This window comes from Myotis daubentonii, chromosome 2 (assembly GCF_963259705.1).
Source record: "Myotis daubentonii chromosome 2, mMyoDau2.1, whole genome shotgun sequence".
Classification (NCBI taxonomy): domain Eukaryota; kingdom Metazoa; phylum Chordata; class Mammalia; order Chiroptera; family Vespertilionidae; genus Myotis; species Myotis daubentonii.
In genome coordinates this window covers 112,447,030-112,472,695 of record NC_081841.1, presented here as the reverse complement: position 1 = coordinate 112,472,695, position 25,666 = coordinate 112,447,030, and the positions used below count along the sequence as shown (strand labels likewise).

Here is a 25,666-nt window from a genome sequence, read left to right as displayed (position 1 = left end):
AAGGAGCATTGCCGCCTCCACAGAACATGTTCTGTATCCACAAGCCAATATTGAGCTTTTAGTATGTGCACGCAGGCGTGATAGAGAACTTCCAGGAGAGCTGCGAAGTTCGCAGCCAGTTTGGGGGAAGATGGACTTTGAAAGTTGGGAAAGATTTCTGGGGGGCGGGTGGAGGTAAAGAGGCATGAGTAGAGGCACTGTGGAGATAAAGGGAATCTTCAGTGATAATCCATTTTGTTCACAGCACGTAGCACTGGACCTGGAATAGAATGTGTGTTAATGGATGTGTACTTGAACTCAGCATGTTTTGCGGGAGTCACTGAAGGTATCTAGTGGAGAGGACAGAATATGTAAACCATGCTTTAGGGCAGTGGTGGCGAACCTTTTGTTGAGCTCGGCGTGTCAGCATTTTGAAAAACCCTAACTTAACTCTGGTGCCATGTCACATATAGAAATTTTTTGATATTTGCAACCATAGTAAAACAAAGACTTATATTTTTGATATTTATTTTATATATTTAAATGCCATTTAACAAAGAAAAATCAACCAAAAAAATGAGTTCACGTGTCACCTCTGACACGCGTGTCATAGGTTCGCCATCGCTGCTTTAGGGAAATCAAATGGCTTGTGGTGTACATGAGATAAATTGGAAGAAGGAAAGTGTTAAAAATGAGTTAGAAGGCTGTTGCCAGGAGCCAGATCAGGAGCAATAAAAGCCTGATGAATGATTGCTAATTGCTAATGGGTACCAATAATGCTAATGGGTACCAATAAAAGCCTAATTGCTAATGGGTACCAATTTCTTTTTGGGGTGATGGTTTCACAATTCTGTGAATATACTTGAAAATATTTAAAATAGGTGAATTGTGTGGCATACATAGCTCAATTAAGCTATGGGGGAAAAAGTGGTAAGAACCTGAATTGATATTGATAGAGTAGGCAGTTAAACATGCATGAGCAGTGCAGGAACCAAAGGCCAGGTACAGAATGTCACCAGAGCTGAAAGTCCCAGGTGCCTAGCAACAGGCAAAACTAGAGAAAACAACTATCAACCTTCCTAATGCCGCGACCCTTTAATACAGTTCCTCATGTTGTAGTGACCCCCAACCATAAAATTATTTTCGTTGCTACTTCATAACTGTAATTTTGCTACTGTTATGAATCGTAATGTAAATATCTGATATGCTATATGTGTTTTCTGATGGTCGCAACCCACAGGTTGAGAACCACTACGTGATATTTCCTCCCTAGTCATGTGGTTTAGACCCCCTGACCTTTCATATCGCTAATCATCTGGTTTTTTACCCCCTTAGAGGAGGAACAAGGCTTTGCTCTACCACTCCCTTAAGCATTAAGCCCTCAGGACAAGAAGGGTCTGTCGGTCTTGTGATGACAACAGAGTTTTGGTCCAACTAGAGATAACATCTAGGCCTCAGTTTTGTTTCAGCTCCAGGCCCAGAAAAGCAACAAAACCAGATGAAGCAATGCCATGGCCCACATCAGGACCAGATACAAAGACTAATGACCCCCTCCTCTAGTGCAGCTGACCAATCAGTAGAGACCCTGAAAGTAGAGACACCTGGAAAGCTGATGAATATTTCTGTTGAGATCCTCCGTTGAAACCTCCTCTAAAATCCCCACCTTTAGAGAACTGATAAAAACCCTAAGACAAAGGACCCAGTGCCTCTCTCTCTCTCTCTCTCTCTCTCTCTCTCTCTCTCTCTCTCTCTCTCTCTCTCTCCTGTGCCTCCCTCTCCTCCCCGCTCCCCTTCCTTTCCTTAGGCATGTATTTTTTCCTTTCTCCTAAGCCACAAGGGCCCTATTTTGCCTCTGAAACTTTTTTTTTTTTACTCACCCAAGGTTATTTTTCCATTGATTTTTTTTTTAGAGAGTGGAAGAGAGGGAGAGGAGGGGTAGAGAGAGAGACATTGATGTGAGAGAAATACATCGATTTGGTTGCCTCCCACTCACACTCTGACCAGGGGCCAGGGATTGAACCTGGAACTGAGGTAGGTATCCTGGGTCAGGAATCAAACCTAAGACCCTTCAGTCCGCCAGCTGACACTCTAACCAACCACTGAGCCAAACGGCCAGTGCTGTAACTTTTTTTAAAAATGTCTTTATTGATTTTAGAGAGCGAAGAAGGGAGAGATAGAAACATCTGTAACATGTTTCCTGAGTACATGTAGGCCAAGTGGCTCACTTCTTCTACCTCTGTGACTTTCTAAATAAACTTCTTGCATTAGAGTCCTTGACTCAGAATTCTTTCTTAGCCAAACTCAAGGACCAAGGTCTAACTCTTCATTCTCCGTTAACATCATGAGAATGCATGGGAATTTAAAAAAAAAAGAATTAAACCTGAGGCCCTGCGCCAGGTAACTCGGTTAGAGTTTTGTCTGCATATGCCAAGTTTGTGAGTTCAATCTCCAGTCAGGGTACTACAAGAAGCAACCAATGAATGCATAAATAAGTGGAACAACAAATCAAAGTTCTCTCTCTCTCTCAAATCAATAAAAAAATTTTTTTTTTTAAAGAATTAAGCATGAGTGACTGAGAAGAATGAAAGACAAGTCGGGAGCCAAAAACCAGGATTACAGACTTTATTGGGAGAAAGACCTGCTGGGCTGTCTCGCAAGGGGAGAAGAGCAACCCGTGCAGAGGTGAACACTCCTTTTCAGGGGAGGAATGGGAAGGAATGGGGGCTTAGGGTACTCGGCGCACACTGATTGGTGGCTTAATGTATGGCCCATATAAGGTACATAGTTAGGCACTCAGGTACTTAGGGACAAGGGCTTAGGGTATTTGGCAGGTGCTGATGGGTGGTTCAATATATAGTCCATATAGTGGACATGGTTAGGCACTCAAGTATTTCTGGGCTGCAGGTTATGTCATACTCCACCCACCAGTTGGGGGAAGTCAGGATCTATCAAAAACAGTGGTGCCATTAATAGAGAAATTGGACAGAAAAGTTTTAGTGAGCTAAGAAAACTATCAAAATTCCCTAATAGTACCTACTAACCAGTACATGTTTAAATTTTCACAATTGTCAAAGTAATGGATTTATGGTTTTTGTGTGTGTTTTTTAATACCAAGATCATGAATTGCCTTTGGTTATTACATCTTTTATTTGTCCTAGTCTCATTTTTAAAATATTTTTAATATATTTTTATTGATTTCAGAGAGGAAGGGAGAGGGAGAGAGAGACAGAAACAGCAATGATAAGAGAGAATCATTGAGCTAGCGGTGATCAAGCCTGAAACCTGGGCATGTGCCCTTGACCAGAATCGAACCCAGGACTCTTCCATCTGCAGGCCAATGCTCTATCCACTGAGCCAAACCAGCAAGTGCTACAATATTTTTTTACTGATTTCAGAGAGGCAGGGAGATAGAGAGAGATAGAAACATCAATGATGACAGAAAATCATTGATCCGCCTCCAATACACCCTCTACTGGGGATCGACCCTGCAACCCCGGCATGTGCCCTGACTGGAAATCAAACCCTGACCTCCTGGTTCATAGGTCGATACTCAACCACTGAGTGAAACAAGCAGGCTGTCTCCTAGTCTTTTCATAACATTAACTTTTTGAAGTCTATTCATACAATGGAAATTACACAGCATAGACAAAATAAATCAGTTATATGAGGAAATACAAATTAAACTCAAAAACACTGTAGTGGTCCAGCCCATGTGGCATTGACCCATGCACAAAGAGGTCACTGGCCCGACCTACCGACACCCCCCACTTCTTCTAATGCCACTTCTTCAAAATAGACTCGCCCAGGCCGAAAACCTACTTATGCGCATGGGCCACGAAGTTTCAATTGCACTGTACATGCGCGCCCGCAAGTGGTATTTTGTGGAAGAGCCACACTCAAGGGGCCAAAGAGCCGCATGTGGCTCACGAGCCACGGTTTGCTGACCACTGCCCTAGCCTGCTTGGCTCAGTGGATAGAGTGTCAGCCTGCAAACTGAAGGTTCCCAGGTTCGATTCCGGCCAAGGGCACATGCCTGGGTTTAGGGCTTGATCCCCAGTAGGTGTGCAGGAGGCAGCTGATCAATGATTCTCACTCATCATTGATGTTTCTATCTCTTTCTCCTCCCTTCCTCTCTGAAATCAATAAAGAAATATATTGAAGCCCTAGACGGTTTAGCTCAGTAGATAGAGCTTTGGCCTGTGGACTGAAGGGTCCCAGGTTCGATTCTGGCCAAGGGCACATGCCTGGGTTGTGGGCTTGATCCCTAGTAGGGGGCATACAGGAGGCAGCCAATCAATGATTCTCTCTCATCATTGATGTTTCTATCTCTCTATCCCTCTCTATTCCTCTCTGAAATCAATAAAAATATAAAAAAAAGAAATATATTGAAAAGAAACACATTGTATTGAATGAAAGAAGTCAGACTCAAAAATGTACATGCTGTGTGATCCTGTTTATATAAATTTCAGGAACAAGCTAAATTAATCAATAGTTATTGTTAGGGTCCAGCCCCAGCAGGTCTAGGGGTTCCCAAAGGTGTGGACGGAGTCAGCAAAGAAGGAAGGACACGGAGAGAGCATTCAGTTGATCAGCATAGCCAGGTTCTCCAGCCAGGTTCTCTCTTTATTCTCCTGTTACATCTGTATTTATACCATTTGATTTTAATCCTATCCATTCTATTCCAAAGGTTAGGGTGTTTGTTATCTCCATTCCAAGGTCACTACTGTTCTGTTAAGCTACAAGGAAGTAACTGAAGGAGATTATCCTAAGTAAAGATTATGTAACGTAAGTGTGATTGTTCATAGTTAAGGTGATTAACTACCCGCCTGGTACTTAGTTAAGGGGTTTTACTGATTTATTCCCTTCCTTAGTCCTGTTAATCCCTAACTCCAGGGGAAAATCCCCACCTGGGGAAACAACCTTTCTCAGGGAGGTGGTTCTGGTTAAAACACATAGTGCTAAGAGGGGGAGCAAACATATGCCATATATGCCAGGTCCCTTGAAACATAAGCTGTGCAGATGTTTCTTCCCTGCAGTGACTGTGTCAAGCAGCAAGGGTGGACTGGCTTCCGGCAAGTTATAGAAATCAGCACACTGTTGCCTGGGGGTTGGAGGTGTGGGATTGACAGGAAAGGAACTTTCTTTCTGGGTGATGGAAATATTCAGTATCTTGTTTGGGGTGGTGATCACACAGATATCAAAACTCATCTACTTGTACTTTTTAGGTCTATGCAGTTTATTGTATGTAAATTTCTCCCCCAAAAGTAACATGAAATAATTCTGGGTAGTTATGTTAAAAGATTAGATTCATTTCTTTCAGGTTGCTTTCAGTTTTAGAGTTTGCTTACCTCCCTCTTTTTTTTTTTTCTTTTGCTTTTTGAATACCATAAGGATAGCATATAGGTCAATGGAACAAAATAGAAAGTCCAGAATGGTCAATTGATTTGTGTTTTGTTGTTGTTGTTGTTGTTGTTGTTTTAATCCTCACATGAGGGTATTTTTTTCCATTGATTTTTGGAGAGAGTGGAAGGGAGGAGGGAGAGGAGGGGAGAGGGAGAGAGAGAAAAACATTGATGTGAGAGAATGATATTGATTGGTTGCCTCCTACACAGGCCTGAGACTGGGGCTGGAGATCAAACCTGAAACCCAGTTACGTGCCATTGATGGGGAATTGAACCTGAGACCCTTCAGTGTGCAGGCTGAGTCTCTAACAGCTGAGCAACACTGGTCAGGACAGAGGTGTCAAGGAAATTCAGTGGGGAAAGGGACAGATTTTTCAGCAGATGGTGTGAAATAATATAGTCTTTTACAGAAATTATTTTATCAGTGTGTGGGGTTGTTTTCTTTTCTTTTTACAGATCTTATGAGTGATGCAGAGTGCTAGCCTCAGACAAATGTGATTATAAATTCTAAACATGAGATGCATTTTATTCATTCTCATTTCATCAATTATTTATTAAACTCCCACTATGTACCAAGCAATGTGCTGGATGCTGACAAAAACAATGAGTAGGGCAGATATCATTCTTGTTGTAAAACTGATATTTTTATTGAAAAAAAAAGATGAAAACCAAAAAACAATAAGAGAAAAAATTGTTTATTTGTGGCATGTCCTGAAGTTAACAAAAAAGGGACTGGAATAGAAAATAAGATGAAAGGGTGTTTATAAAAAGAAAGAGAGAGAGAGAGAGAGAGAGAGAGAGAGAGAGAGAGAGAGAGAGAGGAAGATCTCTCTCAGGATGGGATATTTTAAGTTGAGACCTAAAGAAAGCTAAGGGTAAGTAGAGAAAAAGAACTTCTCAAGTTAAATGTTGGTGTTTTCCAGGAACTGAAAAGAAACCAGTAAAACTTTGAGGTGGAGAACAAGGGAAGAGGAGTAATGAGATCAGACAAGTAGGACCAGGTCAGGCAGCACTTACACAATCCACACGAGCAAATGGAAGCCACTAGAAGATTATAAATTGGGGCTAGATGCCATTTAGGTTTTCAACCTCTCTTTCTGCTGTGAGGAAAATTGGTTGGAAAGGAGCAAAAAGTGCAAGTGCCTAAGTTAGAGTTTCACTACTTTTTGCTACCATTTGTTCTTTCTTTGTAAAATTCATTCCTCACCATTCAAAGATAGAGATGATTTGCATTTACCTTGAGTCTCTCTCTGTTTCCTCCCCAGCAAACAAACTCAAGAGTTGGTTTGTCAAGTGTGGTCAGTGGGTGAGGGTCAAGGTATGAACCAGGAGGTCATGGTTCGATTCCAGGTCAGGGCACATGCTCAAATCCCCAAAACTGAGCGTGCAGGAGGCAGCCAATCAATGATTCTGTCTCATCATTGATGTTTCTATCTCTCTCTCCCTCTTGCTTCGTCTATGAAATCAATAAAAATATATTTTTAGAGCTTGATGCTATGTTCTCAGTGGACAGTGGGCTGGGGACACAGTGGGCAGCAGGTGCACAGGAAAGCGTGCCCCGAGCTGCCAGGACACGCAGCTCTAGATGGCAGCAGAGATCCCGCACTCCGGGACAACTTGGGGCGCCTCAGCCTCTAGCGCCCCGGTAAGCCCCTCCCCTCTAGCCCCACCCAGGTGGGCTTGGCACCACCCACTAATCACTGGCTCCGCCCCTTCTGGCAGGGAACGTGCACCCGCTGCTGGAACCCCCTCGTGGATACACAGGCAGCCTCAGCCCTGTCCCCTCAGCAGGCCTCTGCTTCCCAGGGCATTCGAATCCAGAATCCCCACCTGCTGCTGGGCAGGTGAAGGGCGGTGGGTGGGCCACCTCCTGCTGCTGCCACTGGCAAGCTCAGGTCCAAGGCCACTCCTAGCCCTTGGGTCTCCGGCCCCTCCCCCTCCCAGTCTCATAAGCTTCTGCCTGCCTGCCTGGGAGTGCGGAGGGGTTGGCGGGAGATGCTGGACCCACAACACACAGGACCAGCTCTTCAGCCAGTCCTTGGCCGGACCAGGTGGTGGCCAGCAGGTCCTTTCAGGAGCCCACCCCCGTGGGGTGTTGAACCCCAGGGAGTCCCTGGGCCTGTGCCCCCCCCCCACTTCTGGCCTGGAACCTTCATTCTGACCCCTCAGCACTCCCCCACCCTCTTAGCCCCTCTTAGGTCTTGTCATCCCTGCTGGCTCAGCGGTGGCCCGGATCACATGGACCTGACCCTCCGCCCACACCCTCTGAATGTGTGAGGTCACTTGTCCCCTGAGCCATCCTGATCCCAGAGCAGGACCCTTCTTACCCTGGAAACCCTTGCCTTGTGGGGACTGCCATGGCCCTGGGCCCTCGCGACCTTGATTTTTAGAAATCCAAAGGAAAGTAATTGTTACGGAACTGTCACTTCTCAAACTGATCTGTGGTTAACACACTCTGTCAGCCCCGGGAGAGAGAGAGAGAGAGAGAGAGAGAGAGAGAGAGAGAGAGAGAGAGAAGAGAGTTTATCAAAATAAAAGAAAGAATATGTCATCAGAAAAAAAATAATAAAGGCACATACTAGTAAACAATGAAAAAAAAAGTTTATTCTGCTAACTCAATTTCTAATTAAACCACAGACTGAAGCCTCATTTTGGGTAAGACAATGAGCTAGCAAACCATCTCTGTGATGAACCTGACAGGAATTTACATCAGTGATTTTAGAGAACCCATAGGTAAATAGGCTTATCTAGGAGTGGGATTTTTGAATTTAAAGCTGTTGTAATAAAGTTTCTCCACAAGACCTAAGCTAGTGCAGGAGAAAACTGGATTTAGGAAACTACCAATAGTTAATTTTTGCACCTACTAATAATAACTTTTTCACTCCAGAGACTGTCTCTGTGAAGCTTACCACATTCTTATCAGACAGCAAAATACGGCTGAAACTAGTTGTAAACAGCAAAACACTGCAGACACTAGTTATAAAGAGCATTAACATGGGGGAGGGGATGTTAACTATATCTGTAACACTTTTATTTTAAAAATGAAGTCTTATGCCCTAGCCAGTTTGGCTCAGTGGATGGAGCCTTGGCCTGCGGACTCAAGGGTCCCAGGTTCGATTCCAGTCAAGGGCATGTACCTTAGTTGCAAGCACATCCCCAGTGGGGAGTGTGCAGTAGGCAGCTGATCGATGTTTCTCTCTCATCGATGTTTCTAGCTCTCTGTCCCTCTCCCCTCCTCTCTGTAAAAAAATCAATAAAATATATTTTTTAAAAATGAAGACTTAGGACAAATGTGACAAATACTAATTGTCAATTCTGGGTGTTGGTACATGATTATATGTATTTGAATTATTCTTTGTACGGTTGATGTAAGAAACATACAAACCTGTAGAGAATTTTTATGAGTTTATTTGAGCCAAACTGATGACATATGCCAGGGAGCAAAATCGCATGCTCCAGAGAGTAAAAGTTTTGCAGCTTCTTTTATGTATCTGTAATTAAGGAGGGAATAAAAGGAAGATTACATGATAATGGAAGAAAGAAAGGTAAGGGTTGGATTACATGATGGTCAACAACATTATTTGTTCTCTGAAGGTAGAATTTATTTTAAAGGTGTGTTAACCTGGATGCACAGAAATAATGAGCAAGAAGGTATACACCCCTTCAGGGAAGGGTTGGGGCTGGGCGGAGGGGGAGAATGGGAGATATTTGTAATACTGTCAACAATAAAAATATATTTTAAAAAAAGAAGGTATATGCCTGGGATGTGACTACACATTGTTTTCTACCCAGTTAGGAATTTATGATCAGATCACCTCCTGAGGTTACTTTACGTATAGCCCCTTTTTTTCCAACCACAGTACTTTTCTGTGTCTTTTTAAATATATTTTTATTGATTTCTGAGAGAAAGGGAGAGGGAGAGAGAAACAGAAACATCAATGATGAGAGAGAATCATCGATTGGCTGCCTACTGCACACCCACACTGGGGATTGAGCCTGCAATTTGGGCATGTGCCCTGACCAGGAATGGAACCAGTGACCTGGTTCATGGATGGGTGTTCAACCATTGAGCAGCACCAGTTGAGCATTTTTCTGTATTTTTAATGTCTCAAAATTATGATAGATATCAGCACATGGTATTAAAAAAAGAGCACATTGATCTGAACAATGCTTTATCTGTTTCAAACATGAATTTCATTAGTTATTATACACATGTCATTAGATTTCTGCTTTCACTCCTCTACCCGTCATTTGTAGGACATTGTAAAATTCAATGGGAAGAGGGATTGTAATCCAAAAGAGTGAATATGTATCACCTCATCCTGACCTAGAAATGATAGAAGAAGGAAATCTGTCTCTGGGATTGTGAAGAATGAAGTCATTAATACAAAAACTAGCAAGATGAGAGAAACCTATCATCTGGTTTAGCTCAGCTCATTAGAATACTGAACAAAAGAAGGTCAATTTCATGGATTTCTGTTGCCCTACAGTTTTACCATCCTGTGTCCTAATCATTCTCTCATGAAATACTAACAGTTTTATCAAATATGTGTTCCAATCTGTCATACACTACAAAGAACATTACAGCCTTAGCTGGTTTGGCTCACTGCATAGAGCATCAACCTGTGGACTGAAGGATCCAAGGTTCGATTCTGGTCAAGGGCACATGCCCAGGTTGTGGGCTCGATCCCCAGTAGGGGATGTACAGGAGGCAGCCAATCAATGATTCTCTCTCATCATTGATGTTTCTATCTTTCCCTTCCTCTCTGAAATCAATAAAAAATATATTAAAAGAAAAAAGAACATTACATTTTAATAGAGCTGGAAAACAATGTGTTAGCCTTAAAAATGTGGACCATTGCCCAGCCAGTGTTGCTCAATGGTTGAGCATCGACCTATGAACCTGCCGGGGTCCAACCCCAGCAGGTCCAGGGGTTCCCAAAGGCGTAGACGGAGTTGGCGAAGACTATCCACCCTTTTCCTATGGTGGAGTCCTATCCGTCCCGAGTGCGGGGCGCTTACCTAGGGGTCCCTGTTCGGGCGCCAGATGCCGGGGTCCAACCCCAGCAGGTCCAGGGGTCCCCAAAGGTGTGGACGGAATCGGCAAAGAAGGAATGACATGGAGACAACGTTCAGTTGATCAGCAGCCTAGCCAGGATCTCCAGCCAGGATCTCCAGCCAAGTTCTGGTCTGGATCTCCAGAGAGGTTCTGCTTTGGATCTCCAGGGAAGTTCTGTGGCCATGTTCCCTCGCTAGGCTCTCCAGCCAGGCTCAGTCACCAGGTTCTAATCAGGTTCTCTTGCCATGTTCTATAGTCAGGTTCAGTCCAGGATCTTTTGCCATGTTCTCTCCAGCGAAGTTCTTCTGTCTCCAGGCTCCGTGTAGGTTCTGTCTTCTGAATTCTCTTCTAAGCTCTGTCTCTTTCTGTCTTGTTACATCTGTATTTATACCAGTTGATTCAATCCCATCAATCTCTATTCCAAAGGTTAGGGCATTTCTTATCTCCATTCCAGGGAGTAAAGATTATGTAGCTTAAGCATGATTGTTCGTAGTTAAAGTGATTAATTACCCACCTGGCACTTAGTTAAGGGGTTTTATTCCCTCCCTAACTTCAGGGGAAAATCCCTACCTGGGGAAACAACCTTTCTCACATAGTGCCAAGAAGGTGAGCAAACATATTAAGAAAAGTATGCCATATATGCCAGGTCCCTTGAAACAGCAAGCATGGACCGGCTCCCGGCAAATTCCCCCTTTTTTATTTTTTAAAAGCAGGCATTAAAAAGAAAAACCTGAAATGCTCTCTTGTATCCATTTTAAGAGTAGGATTGGCGCTTTCCGCTATTACCTGAGTCCTGATCTATCACCCCAGGGAGAGCTTGCCAATCCTGCACTTTCCCGGGGTGGAAAGGCTGCAGTGGGGTTAAGGATAAGGCTCCTTGGGCCTACCTTCTCCCATGCCATTACATTTACCTTTCCTTCCTCAGAAAAGCATGGACATACTTCTTGTATAAAATGTTCTGTCTGACTGGGAGTAACCTTAATTCCTCTGCTAGCAAGCATATGTGTTAAAAGATCAATACAGAGTCTTATTTCTTTAGACTCAGTATGGCACATCTTCTTAATCTAAAGATCAATACAGAGTCTTCTTTCTTTGGACTCAGTATGGCACATCTTCTCAATCTAAGAATCAATACAAAGTCTTCTTTCTTTGGACTCAGTATGGCACATCTTCTCAATCTAAGTTCTGTACTATCCACCTTCTTACCCTACTTATCCTCTATAGGGGGGTCTGTAGCACCCTGGTGGAGTCCTATCCGTCCCGAGTGTGGGGGTTCTCAATGGGGGGGGCTTACCTAGGGGAATCCTTTTCCAGGGGTTCCCAAAGGTGTGGACGGAGTCGGCGAAGACTATCCACCTTCTTCCTACGGTGGAGTCCGATCCGTCCCGAGTGAGGGGCGCTTACCTAGGGGTCCCTGTTCGGGCGCCAGATGCCGGGGTCCAACCCCAGCAGGTCCAGGGGTTCCCAAAGGCGTAGACGGAGTCGGCGAAGAAGGAATGTTCGGGCACCATATGCTGGGGTCCAACCCCAGCAGGTCCAGGGGTCCCCAAAGGTGTGGACGGAGTCGTCGAAGAAGGAACGACACAGAGACAGTGTTCAGTTGATCAGCAGCCTAGCCAGGATCTTCAGCCAGGATCTCCAGCCAAGTTCTGGTCTGGATCTCCAGAGAGGTTCTGCTCAGGTTCTCCAGTCAGGTTCAGTCACCAGGTTCTAGTCAGGCTCTCCTGCCAATCTCCGCAGTCAGGTTCAGTCCAGGATCTTTTCCCATGTTCTCTCCAGTGAAGTTCTTCTGTCTGTAGGTTCTGTGTAGGTTCTGTCTTCTTGGCTCTCTTGTAAGTTCTGTCTCTGTCTGTCTTGTTACATCTGTATTTATACCAGTTGATTCAATCCTATCAATCTCTATTACAAAGGTTAGGGCGTTTCTTATCTCCATTCCAGGGAGTAAAGATTATGTAGCTTAAGCATGATTGTTTGTAGTGATTAACTACCCGCCTGGCACTTAGTTAAGGAGTTTCATCCCCTCCCTGACTTCAGGGAAAAATTCCTACCTGGGGAAACAACCTTTCTAGGAGAGGCATCCCCTCCCTGACTTCAGGGAAAAGTTCCTACCTGGGGAAACAACCTTTCTCGGAGAGGTGACCTTGGTTAAAACACACAGCGCTAAGGGGAGCGAACATATTAAGAACCGTATGCTATATATGCCAGGTCCCTTGAAACAGCAAGGATGGACCGGCTTCCGGCATGAACCAGGAGGTCATGGTTCAATTCCAACATGCCCTGGTTGCAGCCTCAATCTTTAGTGGGGGGCATGCAGGAGGCAGCCAATCAATGATTCTCTCTCATCATTGATGTTTCTATCTCTCCCCCTCTTACTTCCTCTCTGAAAACAATAAAAATATTTTTTAAAATGTGTACCATTGCTATCAAAAGCACAAACCAACAGGTGGTTCACTGAGGACACAATACACATGTAGTTTTTCTGTAATGCATAATTTGAATCAACTTATGAGGAAATGGTCAGAAAAAAAAAACAACTTGAGGGATTTTCTTCTTTTAAAAAATATTTTTATTGACTAGAGGCCCAGTGCATGAAATTTGTGAACTGGGGGGGGGGGGGAGGTCCCTCAGCCCAGCCTGCACCCTCTTCAATCTTGGATCCCTCTCACAATCCAGGACTGCTGACTCCCAACTGCTTGCCTGCCTGCCCGCCTGATTGCCCTAACCACTTCTGCCTGCCAGCTGATCACCCCCTAACCACTCCCTGCCAGCCTGATTGACACCTAACTGCTCCCCTGCTGGCCCAATTGCCCCTAACTTCCCTCCCCTGCCAGCCCTGTCACCCCAACTGCCCTCCCCTGCAGTCCTTGTCCCTCCCAACTGCCCTCCCCTGCTGGCCTGGTTGCCTCCAACTGCCCTCCCCTGCTGGCCATCTTGAGGCGGCCATCTTTGACCACATGGGAGCAGCTATCTTGTGTGTTGGAGTGATGAAACCTATCACCTCTTTATTATATAGGATTTCAGAGAGGAAGAGTTAGAAACATCAATGATGAGAGAGAATTATGGCTGCCCCCTGCTGGGGATCGAGCCCACAACCTGGTCTTGTGCCCTGACCAAGAATCGAACCCGGACCCTTCAGTCCTCCGGCAGAGGCTCTATCCTCTGAGCCAAACCAGCCAGGGCTTGAGGGATTTTCTAGAACTGGCCTCTTCAAATGTTTTGTACTCTTCAAAAATGTCATTATCAGGACTTGGCTAGATAGTTTGGTTGGTTAAAGGGTTGTCCCTATCCAGGGGTGGGAAATTTTTTTCCAAGGGCCATTTGAATATTTATAACATCCCTAGAGGACCAGTGCATGAGTTCTGTGCACTGGTGGGGGGCATGGCCAGCAGGGATCGCCCGCTGTGGAAGCGCCGCTCATCCTACTCAGCTAAGTAGTGTTCCCACTGTGGGAGTGCACTAACCACCAGGGGGAAGCTCCTGTGTTGAGCATCTGCCCCTTGGTGGTCAGTGCGCATCATAGTGACTGGTGGACCAGTAGTTCTGGTCATTCTGCCATTCAGTCACTGGGGTTTTACTATATAGGATTCATGGGCCATATAAAATTATCAACTTAAAAATTAGCCTGTTACATTTGGTCAAACATTTAATTAACTCACCCCTAATGACTCGGCAGGGCCAGACCAAATGATTTCTCAGGTCTCATACTGGACACTCTCCACCCCTGCATTGTTTATCCTGCTGATCTTAGCACTGACTGGGAGCTGTGGCTCACTGCCAGTGCCCAGTATCATGAGAGAGTATCACACCTCGTATTGCATATCACTAGCCTGGGAAAAGATTAAAATTTAAAATCTGAAGAACAGTTTCTACTGAAAGCATATTGCTTTCCCATTATCATAAAGTAAAAAAAAAAAAAAAACTTAAGTCTAGCTATTATAAGTTGAGAACTGTCAGTGTATGAAAGGTGATGAAGCAAATATAGCAAAATGTTTACAATTGGTGGATCTAGGTGAAGAAAATTGTACTATTCTTACAACTTACTGTATTTGAAATTTCTTCAAAATAAAAAGCTAGTATTATGTGTGAGCACCTGGTCTGTTTGGCTCAGTGGTTGAGCATTAGCCCATGCACTAAGAGGTCACTGGTTTGATTCCCAGTCAGTACACATGCTGGGGTTTTGGGCTAGATCCCCAGCAGGAGGCAGACAATTGATGTTAATGTTTCTCTATCATCAATGTTTCTATCTCCGTCTCCCTCTCCCTTTCTCTCTCTCTAAAAAAAAATCAATAACATATTTTAAAAAATGTGTGTATGCCCTGGCAGGTGTGACTCAGTTGGTTGGAGTGTTGTCTGTACACCAAAAGGTGTTGGATTCTACTCCCAGACAGGGCACATACACATACCCAGGTTGCAGGTTTGCTTGCCAGTTGGAGCATGGGTGCAGGAGAAAACAGATCAATGTTTCTCTCTCTCTCTCTCTCTCTCTCTCTCTCTCTCTCTCTCTCTCTTCCTCTCTCTAAAATCAATAAAAAGACATGTCAGCAATGAGGATTTTGAAAAAAAAGAATGTTTGAATCCTTTAAGTCTACTACTAGGAGTCTATCCTAAAAATAACTTTTTCAAGTCTTTGCTTCTGTAGCTGGGGGAAAAAAATGGGAGTTTGAAGCAAACAAGACTGGAGGAATTTCTGCCCTAATTTTCTGAATAAGTCCCTCTAAGTGGGTTTTGGGAATGATGTTAAAAAATGCATAGAGCCATTCAGAAGAATTCTAAATAACCTATGTTGATACTCCACCCTAAAGGATGAGGAGCATGACTCCTCACTCCTTAGTACTTCCTTCTAAAGAGTACAGTAAAGGGTGTGTGTGTAACTTTACAGTGGAGAAACCTGACAAAAACTACATCAACCAGGCCATCACAGTCAACATCAATAGTAAAAAATGATGTTGAGCCCTGGCTGGTGTAGTTCAGTGGTTGGTGTCATCGGCCCACGAACATTTACATTAGCCTATAGTTGGGCAATTATCTTAAGTTTCATCTTGGGTCTTGGGTTTGATTCCCAGTCAAGGGCAATTACCTGGGTTGCAATTCAATCCCCGGCCACTGCCAAGGGTCCCAGCCATGTGGGAGGCAACCAATCTATGTGTCTCTCTTTTTTTTTCTCTCTCTCTCTCTCCATCCCTTCCACTCTCTAGAAAATCAATGGAAAAAAATATCCTTGGGCGAGGATTAACAAAAAAGAAAAGGAAGTCATAGAAAATGTTGACAGCATGAATACTTGATATGACATGATAAAAATGGCACTTTTATATCTGTGATCTTCCTACCAAAAACCCATAACTCACAATCAATCGTGAGAAAATTTCCAATAGAGGTGCATCCCACAATATACCTAATTAGTACCCTCAAAACTTCTGAGGTCTTCAAATACAAGGAAAGGTTGAGAAATTGTCCCAGTCAAGAGTAAACTTAGGAGACATAACTAAACAAAATGTAGTATCTTGGAACAGAAAAGGGCATTGGATTAAAAGTAAGAAAATCCAAATAAATTATTGACATTAGTTAATACACCAATATTGGTTAATTAACTATGCCAAATACATTACACTAATGTAAGATGTTAATAACTGGGGAAACTGGAAAACAAACTCTCATATTTGTGGCCAAAAAACAATAGGGGAAACTGTTTGAGGGTGACAAAGGTATCTACCTGATAACTCTCTGCTCTGCTTAATTTTTCTATAACTTTAAATAAAATCTATTAATAGCCTAGCCTGTTTGGCTCAATGGATGGAGCAGTTGGCCCTGGGACCTGTAGCTCAGTTGCAGTCATGATCCCTGGCCCTGGTGGGGAGCATGCAAAGGCAACCAATTGAGGCTTCTCTCCTGTGTCTCTCCCCCTCCCTTCCACTCTCTCTAAAAATCAATGGAAAAATATCCTTGGGTGAGGATTAACAAAAAAAAATTATTAATAAGTATTATCGAGTTTCCTTTCATTAAGACCAAGAAAGTAAAATACTAAATTATGTTTTTGTATAAATAAAATATTTAAACTTTTTAAAAGTATTTTTTTATTGATTTCAGAGAGGAAGGGAGAGGGATAGAGAGATAGAAACATCAATGAAGAGAGAGAATCCTTGATCGGCTGCCTCCTGCATGCCCCCCACTGGGGATGGAGCCGGCAACCCAGGCATGGGCCCTTGACCAGAATCAACCAGGGGACCCTTCAGTCCGCAGGAGGATGCTCTATGAACTGAGCCAAACGGGCAAAATATTTAAAATGTTTATAAAAAACTGCAAGGGAGGTAAGGCTGGGGAAATTCACACAGCTTCACTAACTTCAGATGCCAGATCCTGATCTTCCCTCTCTTTCATTGATATGACACCTGTTGAGGAAAACAGCACGGAGAAATTACCCGCAAATGTTAAGAGCACAGGCCGCGCCCTTGTCAAGTGCTTAGCTATGGAGGGGGCAGGGGCGGGACTTTCGGAGGCCTGCTCTTTTCCTACTGGCTGAGAAGGCTCACGTGTCTCAGCTGCGCGGTCACTTGACAGGAACCGGAACCTGGGATTACAAAGCAAAGGGAAGAGGAACCTGCGCAGGGTTTCCTTCCCTCTTCTCCACCATCCTCTTCAGGCCTAAGCTCGAGCTAGTTGCCCACCGGCCTAGCATCGCTTTCACTATGGCCCTCAGCGATGCTGACGTGCAAAAGCAGGTGAGGGGCTGGGGTTGGGCCTCGCGAAGTTGCGGAACCGGTCCCGGGGTGATGGTCTGGAGCTCGGCTCAGGGAAGGCGCGGCCTTGTCAGCCCAGATGCCGAAGGAGCGTCCTTTGCCCCAAGGTCCGATGTCCTGGTGGTTTGTCTGCGGGAGGGAGTCTGGCTAATCCGGGAATAACCTCGGAACTCGTGACTTCTGCTTGAGTTTTGCGGGCGCCTCCTCGAACGTTCTTTGCGTCTTGCTTTGTCTCTCCCTATTTAACCATGGTATTTGCTGTTCTTGGTAGAGCAGAGAGTTGAAAACAAGGATTGAAATGCAAATTGAATGCAAGGGTTGAAAATACCTTTTTCACTTGGTTTTTAACTCTGATGGAAGGGTTTACAATACGCGAAAGAAAAGGGTGCTGAGTGGAGTGAGCTGCTTCCACTTTTTTGAGGTCGTTCGTTTTCATGAACTGTTAATTTTCATTTTGGAGGAGTCTCCTGTCACAATGAATTGTGTGGTTGATCTCCCATCAGTCTGCACATTAATGTTTGTCGAGCCATACCTTCAAGTTTGTAGGCAGTAAGGAGTGCAAAAGTCTCTCAGGAGAATATTGTGGCATCTAAAGGCTTATAACATGAGAGAAAAAAATGGTTTCCGATTGTCCTGCCAATAAATAGATACTCTGAAATTAGGGTCCTTGCATTTAAGAATCATATTGCCAATAGGTTTTTCAGAAAAGGAAGCTTGAGGCTGCAATTTAATCTCTGCATAATTTAGAGAACTAAGTCTACTTCTTTTTGAAGTACATAGTAGGAAAATTCCCTGACTAAAGCTCACTGGCTTATGAATAGTCTTAGATGAGCAATATGATGCTTTTTTTCCTTTGATTTTTCCATTTCCTTGAAAATACCTTTGCATTTTATTCTTAACCTAATATGCACTAAGAAGAGTGGATTGTTTTTTCATTTCAGTGGTTCTTGTGCTAATCACAAAATAAAAGGGGGGACAAAAATAGCATCTGTGGAGAATTTCAAGAAATCTTTCAATATTCTTACAGAACAGTGAGCTTTTTGAACATTTATCACTGCTGCTTTAATTTTTACTGTAGGAAAACTTGATATAGTGGAAAAGTACAATGCCCTCCAGATACTCTAGTAAGTCCAGTCATTAGTACTGATTCTCTTCTTACCCTGGTTCCTTTATTTTCCTCCCCCCACCTTGTTATACTGAAGACTAAGGCTTTCACAGGAAAAATATAAAGGTAAAGCAGTTTATTTTCTTGGCATCTAGGTCAAAACCATTTTTTCTTTCTGTAAAATTGAAAGAATGAAGAAATCTGCCTGTATCCCTGGCACATATAACCTCCTGAAGGGCAGTGTGTTTTGTTTCCTGTTTTTCCAGCTGTGAATAGGCCAAACACTAAGCGCATAGTAGTGCTTAATAAACTCTAGATTCCCTTACTACTCTCCCATTGTATAAAATACTTGTATATTGCCCTGGCCAGTATGGCTCATTGGTTGGGCGTCACCCCATGTACTGAAAGGTTGCCAGTTCCATTCCTGATCTGGGCACATGCCCAGGTTGCATGCTTGATCTCCGGTGGTATTTCTCTCCCTTTCCCTTCCTCTCTCTCAGAATCAATTAAAAATCTTTAAAAAGTACTTGTACATATTTGCTTTCTTGTCTGGGGAGTATGGGCCTTTATTTCATCAGATTTTCAAAGGAATCTATTTGACTCCAAAAAATTAAATTACTGGGTTGGCTGGAAGAAGAAAGTATTTTTTAAAGGTCAGGTTTTTCTGGCTTTGGGGTGGAGTTAAATGTCCTTAAGGGATTGACTGTTTCTCTTGTTGGAACTCTTAAGGAGAAAATATGATCATGTTGACTGTAAACAGGCTTCTCTGACCTGGGTTAAAATAGTGTTTTGCTCTAGGCTGTCAGATCTGGTAGCAAATAGTTCAGCTTGAGTGGTATAGGCAGATAATGCAGGTTTGAATCAGGGTTTTCACCCACAGAGGCCAAATATGCCTTGTAGTATTTATAAACATCTGATTTGATTACCATATTTAGTTAAACTATTTTTAAAATTACAGACTGAGTTCACTTGAGGCTTCAAACTGAACTAGGGGAACTACCATTCTCACCACAACCACACACACAGATTTATAGGGGGCTAATCCTTTTTGCAAAGTCACAGAGATTTTCTGTACATTTAACTCTGGATTAGGTGCCCTGAATATTTCAAACCTCAAGATTTTACAAGTATTGTGTTACTTAAAAAAATTTTTTTTCATTGATTTTAGAGAGAGAAAAGGAGGGGGTGGGGGGAGAGAGACATCAATTTGTTGTTATATATGCATTCATTGGTTGATTCTTGTATGTGGCCTGAACAGGGATTGAACCTCCGACTTTGGCATATCTGGAAGATGCTCTAACCAACTGAGCTACCTGGCCAGGGCCACACACTGTAATCTTTTGACCAATTTATATGTTTTGGGGACTAAACATCAATTTAATCGAATTCCACTGAGCCAAACCGGTTAGGGCGAATAATTCTAATTTAATAGTTTCATTTCACATAGGAGGAAAACCCATCAACTTGTCAAAATATGGCATTCTCAAATAGTTATGGTACGACCAAAATGTTCATCAAGGTCAAAGAGAAGTAAAATCAATAATAATAAAGTGTAATATGCTAATTAGACCGGACAGCCGAACAACCTTCTGGACAAAGCCGCCATGGCAGGGGCTGACACAGAGGTGGTTAGGGGTGCTCAGGCAGGCAGGAGAGAAGTTGGGGGCGATCAGGCAGGCAGGCGAGCAGTAAGGGGTGATGAGGCAGGAAGGCAGAGGCAGTTAGGGGTGATCAGGCAGGCAGGCAGAGGCGTTTAGGGGCAATCAGGCAGGCAGGCGAGTGGTAAGGGGTGACCAGGCAGACAGGCGAGCACTTAGGGGAGATCAGGCAGGCAGGTGAGCGGTTAGGGGCGATCAGGCAGGCGAGTGGTTAGGAGCCACCGGTCCCTGATTGCAAGAGATGTGCGACTGCGGCAGAAAGACATCCCCTGAGAGGTCCCGGATTGAGAGAGGGTGCAGGCCAGGCTGAGGGACAACCTCCCCCCCCCCCCACCCCCCGCACTAATTTCGTGCATCAGGCCTCTAGTCTACACTAATAAAAGAGAAAAATGGTAATTGGCATACAGCGCTACCCTTTTCATTGGCTAATCAGGGCTATATGCAAATTAACTGCCAACTAAGATTGGCAGTTAACTGCCAACAAAGATGGCGGCTAATTTGCATATGTAGGCACAATGCAGGGAAGCGAAAGGGAAAGCAGGAAGAAGCCCCCTGCCACTGACAGTGATCAGAAACCCAGGGGGGAGCTAAGAGCTGGGGGGCAGGGCAAAGGCGGCCCTGGGGCCGCCTTTACCCTGCCCCCCAGCCATGATCGGAGAATCAGGTGCCTTTTCCGCCCTGGCCAGTGATAGCAGGAAGTAGGGGTGGAGCCAGCCATGGGAGCTGGGCACGGTCGAAGCTGGCAGTCCCAGGAGCTAGGGGTCCCCGCTGCCCGGGCCGGACGCCTAACCAGAGGCGTTAGGCCTGGGCAGGGGTGGAGCCTGCAACCGCGGGGAGCTGGGGGTCCCCTGCCCAGGCCTGACACCTCTGCCGGAGGCCTCAGGCCTGGTCAAGGGGCCGATCCGGTGATTGGTGATCGGAGGGTGATGAGGGTCAACTCCTCTGGCCGAGGCATCAGGCCTGGGCGGGGGCCTGAGCCGGGGATTGGGGGGATATGATGGTCCCCTTGCCCAGGCCTGAAGCCTGGGTCAGAGGCGTCAGGCTTGGGCGGGGGGTGGAGCAAGCGATCAGAGGGAGATGGGGGTCCCCTGCCCAGGCATGATTCCTGGGCCAGAGGCCTCAGGCCTGGGCGGGGGTCAGAGCCAGTGATCAGGGGGAGATGGGGGTCCCCTGTCCAAGCCTGACACCTCTGGCGGAGGCATCAGGCCTAGGCAAGGGGCCGATCAGGCGATCGGAGGGTGATGGGGGTCTACACCTCTGTCAGAGGCGTCAGGCCTGGGCAAGCGGCCGATCCTGCGATTGGAGGGTGATGGGGGTCAACGCCTGAGGGCTCCCAGTATGTGAGAGGGGGCAGGCTGGGCTGAGGGACACTCCCCCCCCGCCCCACACACACACCCATTGCACGAATTTCGTGCACCGGGCCCCTAGTATAATATATTTCCCTAAGCATTTATATCACTTCGTAAGCATTTATATCACTTTGATTTTCAATGAAATATCTAATGTTCTCTTTCGAAATACTTAGCTATGGCCTATAGTTTTCAGCAGTGTCCTTTTAATGTTACATCCTATCTAATAAAAGAGAAACATGGTAATTGGCGTACGACCACTACCCTTCCCATTGGATAATCAGCAAGATATGAAAATTCACTGCCAGCCAAGATGGCGGCCGGCAGCCAGGCAGCTTGAAACTAACATGAGGCTTGCTTGCTTTAGTGACAGAGGAAACCAACGTTCCCCGCCTGCGGCTGCAGGCCTCTGAGCGGGCAGTTTAAGAAACATTGTAACGAATATAGAAGCTAAACAAAACCCCAGAAACCAGCTTTCAGGGAGCTGGGATCTCAGAGCTGGAGTTATACATTACTTCGATTATAGAACCTAAACAAACCAGATACCTTCTTTCAGCAGCAGAGGCCTCAGAGCTGGAGCCAGAGCTAAAGCTGGCCCAAAAGAAAAAAGAAAAAGAAAAAAAGGAGCAGTTGGGAGCTTCAGTCCCAGCCTGAAAACAGCCCTCAGCCCCTCACCCAGACTGGCCAGGCACCCCAGTGGGGACCCCCACCCTGAAGGGTGTGTGACCAGCTACAAACAGCCATCATCCCCTCATCCAGGCTGGCAAGGCACCCCAGTGGGGACCCCCACCCTGAAGGGTGTGTGACCAGCTGCAAACAGCCATCATCCCCTCACCCAGGCTGGCCAGGCACCCCAGTAGGGACTGCCACCCTGATCCAGGACACCCTTCTGGGCAAACCAGCCAGCCCCCACCCATGCACCAGGCCTCTATTCTATATAGTAAAAGGGTAATATGCCTCCCATCACCGGGATCAGCGTGACAGGGGGCAGCGCCCAAACTCCCTGATCGCCCTGTGGCTCTGTGTGTGACAGGGGGCGGGGCCACTACCTCCCTATCGGCCTTGATCTGTTCCTGACAGGGGAAGGCGCCCCAACCCCCTGATCGCCCTGCGGCTCTGTGTGTGACAGGGTGCGGCGCCCCAACCACCCCTCCCCCCACCGGCCCTGCTCTGTGTGTGACAGGGTAGGCCATAACCTCCCCATTGGCCCTGCCCTGAGTGTGAGAGTGGCGGCGCCCCAACCCCCTGATAGGCCCTGCTCTGTGGGTGATAGAGGGCGGCGCCCCAACACCCCCCCCCCCACGGGCCCTGGTCTGTGTGTGATGGGGTAGAGCCATAACCTCCCCATCGGCCCTGCCCTGAGTGTGACAGTGGCGGCGCCCCAACCCCCTAATGGGCCCTGCTCTGTGCGTGACGGGGTGGTGCCGCAACCTCCCCATCGACCCTGCCTTGAGTGTGACAGGGGGCGGTGCCCCAACCCCCCAATCGGCCCTACCCTGAGCGTGACTGAGGGTGGCATCGCAACCTCCCGATCCGCCCTGCTCTGTGCATGACAGGGGGCGGTGCCCCAACTCCCCAATCGGCCCTGCTCTGAGCCCGACCAGGGGCTGCACCTAGGGATTGGGCCTGCCCTCTGCCATCCGGGAGCAGGCCTAAGCCAGCAGGTCGTTATCTCCCGAGGGGTCCCAGATTGCAAGAGGGCACAGGCCAGGCTGAGGGAACCCCCCCTCCCCCCCGAGTGCACAAATTTTTGTGCACCGGGCCTCTGGTTTAATTATAAAACTATAATTCACTCATTTTCAACATGCCAGTTCAGGGGAAATATCTGCATTTCCAGGATTTTGTTGCAGTTATGTATTTTTAAATAAAAAATTACAAAAACTTGATTTTATCCTTAAAAATTCAATGGCACATTTTCTATAAAAGGTATTTCCTAGGGACCAATTTCAGAGTACTGTGATTTGTGTGAATACCTTGTATAATGGATGTTCTGAATAACAACTCCACACTGGAACCTGTCATTTATTAGCTCTTTTATTTTCTTAGGAGAAGCTTCATTTTTATTATTATTATTTTTAATATATCTTTATTAATTTCAGAGAGGAAAGAGGGAAGGAGAGAGATAGAAACATCAGTGATGAGAGAGAATCATTATTGATTGGCTGCCTCCTGCATGCCCCCAACCGGGGATCAATCCCGCAACCCGGGCATGTGCCCTTAACCAGAATTGAACCTGGGAACCTTCAGTCCACAGGCCGATGGTCTGTCCACTGAGCCAAACAGTGTAGGGCACATTTTTATTACTTTTGAATTCTTTTTTTTTCTTTTATTAAATCTTTCTTGTTCAGATTATTACATTTGTTCCTCTTTTTTCCCCCCATTGCTACCCTCCACCCAGTTCCCACCCCACCCTCTGCCCTTACCCTCCCACTGTCCTCATCCATAGGTGCACTATTTTTGTCCAGTCTCTTCCCGCATCTCCCACACCCCTTTCCCCCCCAAGAATAGTGAGTCCATTCCCTTTCTATGTCCCTGATTCTATTACAATCAATAGTTCATTCTGTTCATCAGATTATTTATTCACTTGATTCTTAGATTCACTTGTTGATAGATGCATATTTGTTGTTCATAATTTGTATCTTTACCTTTTTCTTCTTCGTCTTCTTAAAGGATACCTTTCAGCATTTCATATAATACTGGTTTGGTGGTGATGAACTCCTTTAGCTTTTTCTTATCTGTGAAGCTCTTTATCTGACCTTCAATTCTGAATGATAGCTTTGCTGGATAAAGTAATTTTGGTTGTAGGATCTTGGCATTCATCACTTTGAATATTTCTTGTCACTCCCTTCTGGCCTGCAAAGTTTCTGTTGAGAAATCAGCTGACAGTCGTATGGGTATTCCCTTGTAGGTAACTGGGTTTCTTTCTCTTGCTGCTTTTAAGATTCTCTCTTTGTCTTTTGCTCTTGGCATTTTAATTATGATGTGTCTTGGTGTGGTCCTCTTTGGATTCCTTTTGTTTGGGGTTCTCTGCGCTTCCTGGACCTGTAAGTCTATTTCTTTCACCAGGTGGGGGAAGTTTTCTGTCATTATTTCTTCAAATAGGTTTTCAATATCTTGGTCTCTCTCATCTTCTGGCACCCCTATAATTCTGATGTTGGTATGCTTGAAGCTGTCCCAGAGGCTCCTTACACTATCTTCGTATTTTCTGATTCTTTTTTCATTTTGCTTTTCCGGTTGGGTGTTTTTTGCTTCTTCGCATTTCAAATCTTTGACTTGATTCTTGCGCTCCTCTGGTCTGCTGTTGGGTGTCTGTATAATATTCTTTATTTCAGTCAGTGTATGCTTAATTTCTAGTTGGTTCTTTATCACAACGTCGAGGGTCTCATTAGATTTCTTGAGGCTCTCACTACATTTATCGGCGGTCTCACCAGTCTTTTCGAGGGCCTTACTAAGTTTATCGGCAGCTTCTAGACAGTTCTTGAGAGACCTTAAAAGTGTGGTTTTGAGCTCTATAGCTTCCATTTCTGACATTTGCGTCCTGTTTCTTTGTCTCCACATTTTTTTTATCTTTTCTTGGTGCACCCCCTAGTGGTCTTTGTGCGCAGTCTTGTTGTAGTTAAGCCTTGATTGTCGGCAATAGCAGGGGTGATTTGACCTCCAGGCTAACTGGCTATGAGAGTCAGCTGTGTCTGTAGTGGGAGAGCTTCTGTGCTGGATCTCTAGGGCAGTGCTAATCTAGCGTTTGCCTGAGGCTATCTGGCAAATGGCTCTGCGCAGGGCTTGGGTGGGGCGGGTCCCTGGGGATCTACAGGGCGGGCGGAGCAAGCAGTTATGGCTACTCTCAGTTCCATCCCTAGGGGCTCTGCCTCTCAGAGTCCCAGCAACCACTGCAAACCTCGGAGAGAAAGCTGCCTTCGTTCCGACTGAAGCCAGACAGTCCCGCTTCTCCCGTTTGAGTCTGGGTCCCTAGAGACTCGCCCGGATCTGGAGCTCAGAGTCTGAAACTCCCTCCCGATTGAAAACAACAACCGCGCCCTTGCCGCCAGCCTGCTCCGCGCGTGCACTCCGCACCTGAGTATTTCACTTCAGCACTGCGCCTCCTCTGAGTCTGGGTATGATATTCTCTTTCCTCCTAGTTGTAGAATTTCCACTCAGCCAGTCTTCCTGTGGTTCTGGATGATGTCCGTTCTGTCCTTTAGTCATATCTCTGAAGTGGTTGTTCGAGGCAGCAATCTCCAGCTTTAACCTATGCCACCATCTTGGTTTTTTCCATCTGTATATTTTCTTTAAGACATTTATTCCACAGGGTTGTTTTCTTAAGTCACTGTTTAAAAGTTTTATACAACACATCACATGAAATTTACCATCTTAACCTTTTTT

At 45.4% G+C, this 25,666-nt stretch overlaps 1 protein-coding gene across 3 annotated transcripts in view; it reads left to right on the top strand.

The window, feature by feature from the left end:
- The first annotated feature begins 16,995 nt into the window (after nt 1-16,995).
- The window catches only part of ATP6V1E1 (ATPase H+ transporting V1 subunit E1), a 64,396-nt gene continuing 55,725 nt past the window's right edge, over nt 16,996-25,666 (top strand). The window contains exon 1 of one of the 3 annotated variants that reach the window (XM_059684307.1): nt 16,996-17,156. In XM_059684307.1, coding sequence (XP_059540290.1) covers nt 17,124-17,156 — 33 coding nt within the window. In that variant the 5' untranslated portion in view covers nt 16,996-17,123. The remainder of the gene's footprint in view (nt 17,157-25,666) is intronic. The other 2 variants (XM_059684306.1, XM_059684305.1) reach the window with 2 other exon arrangements.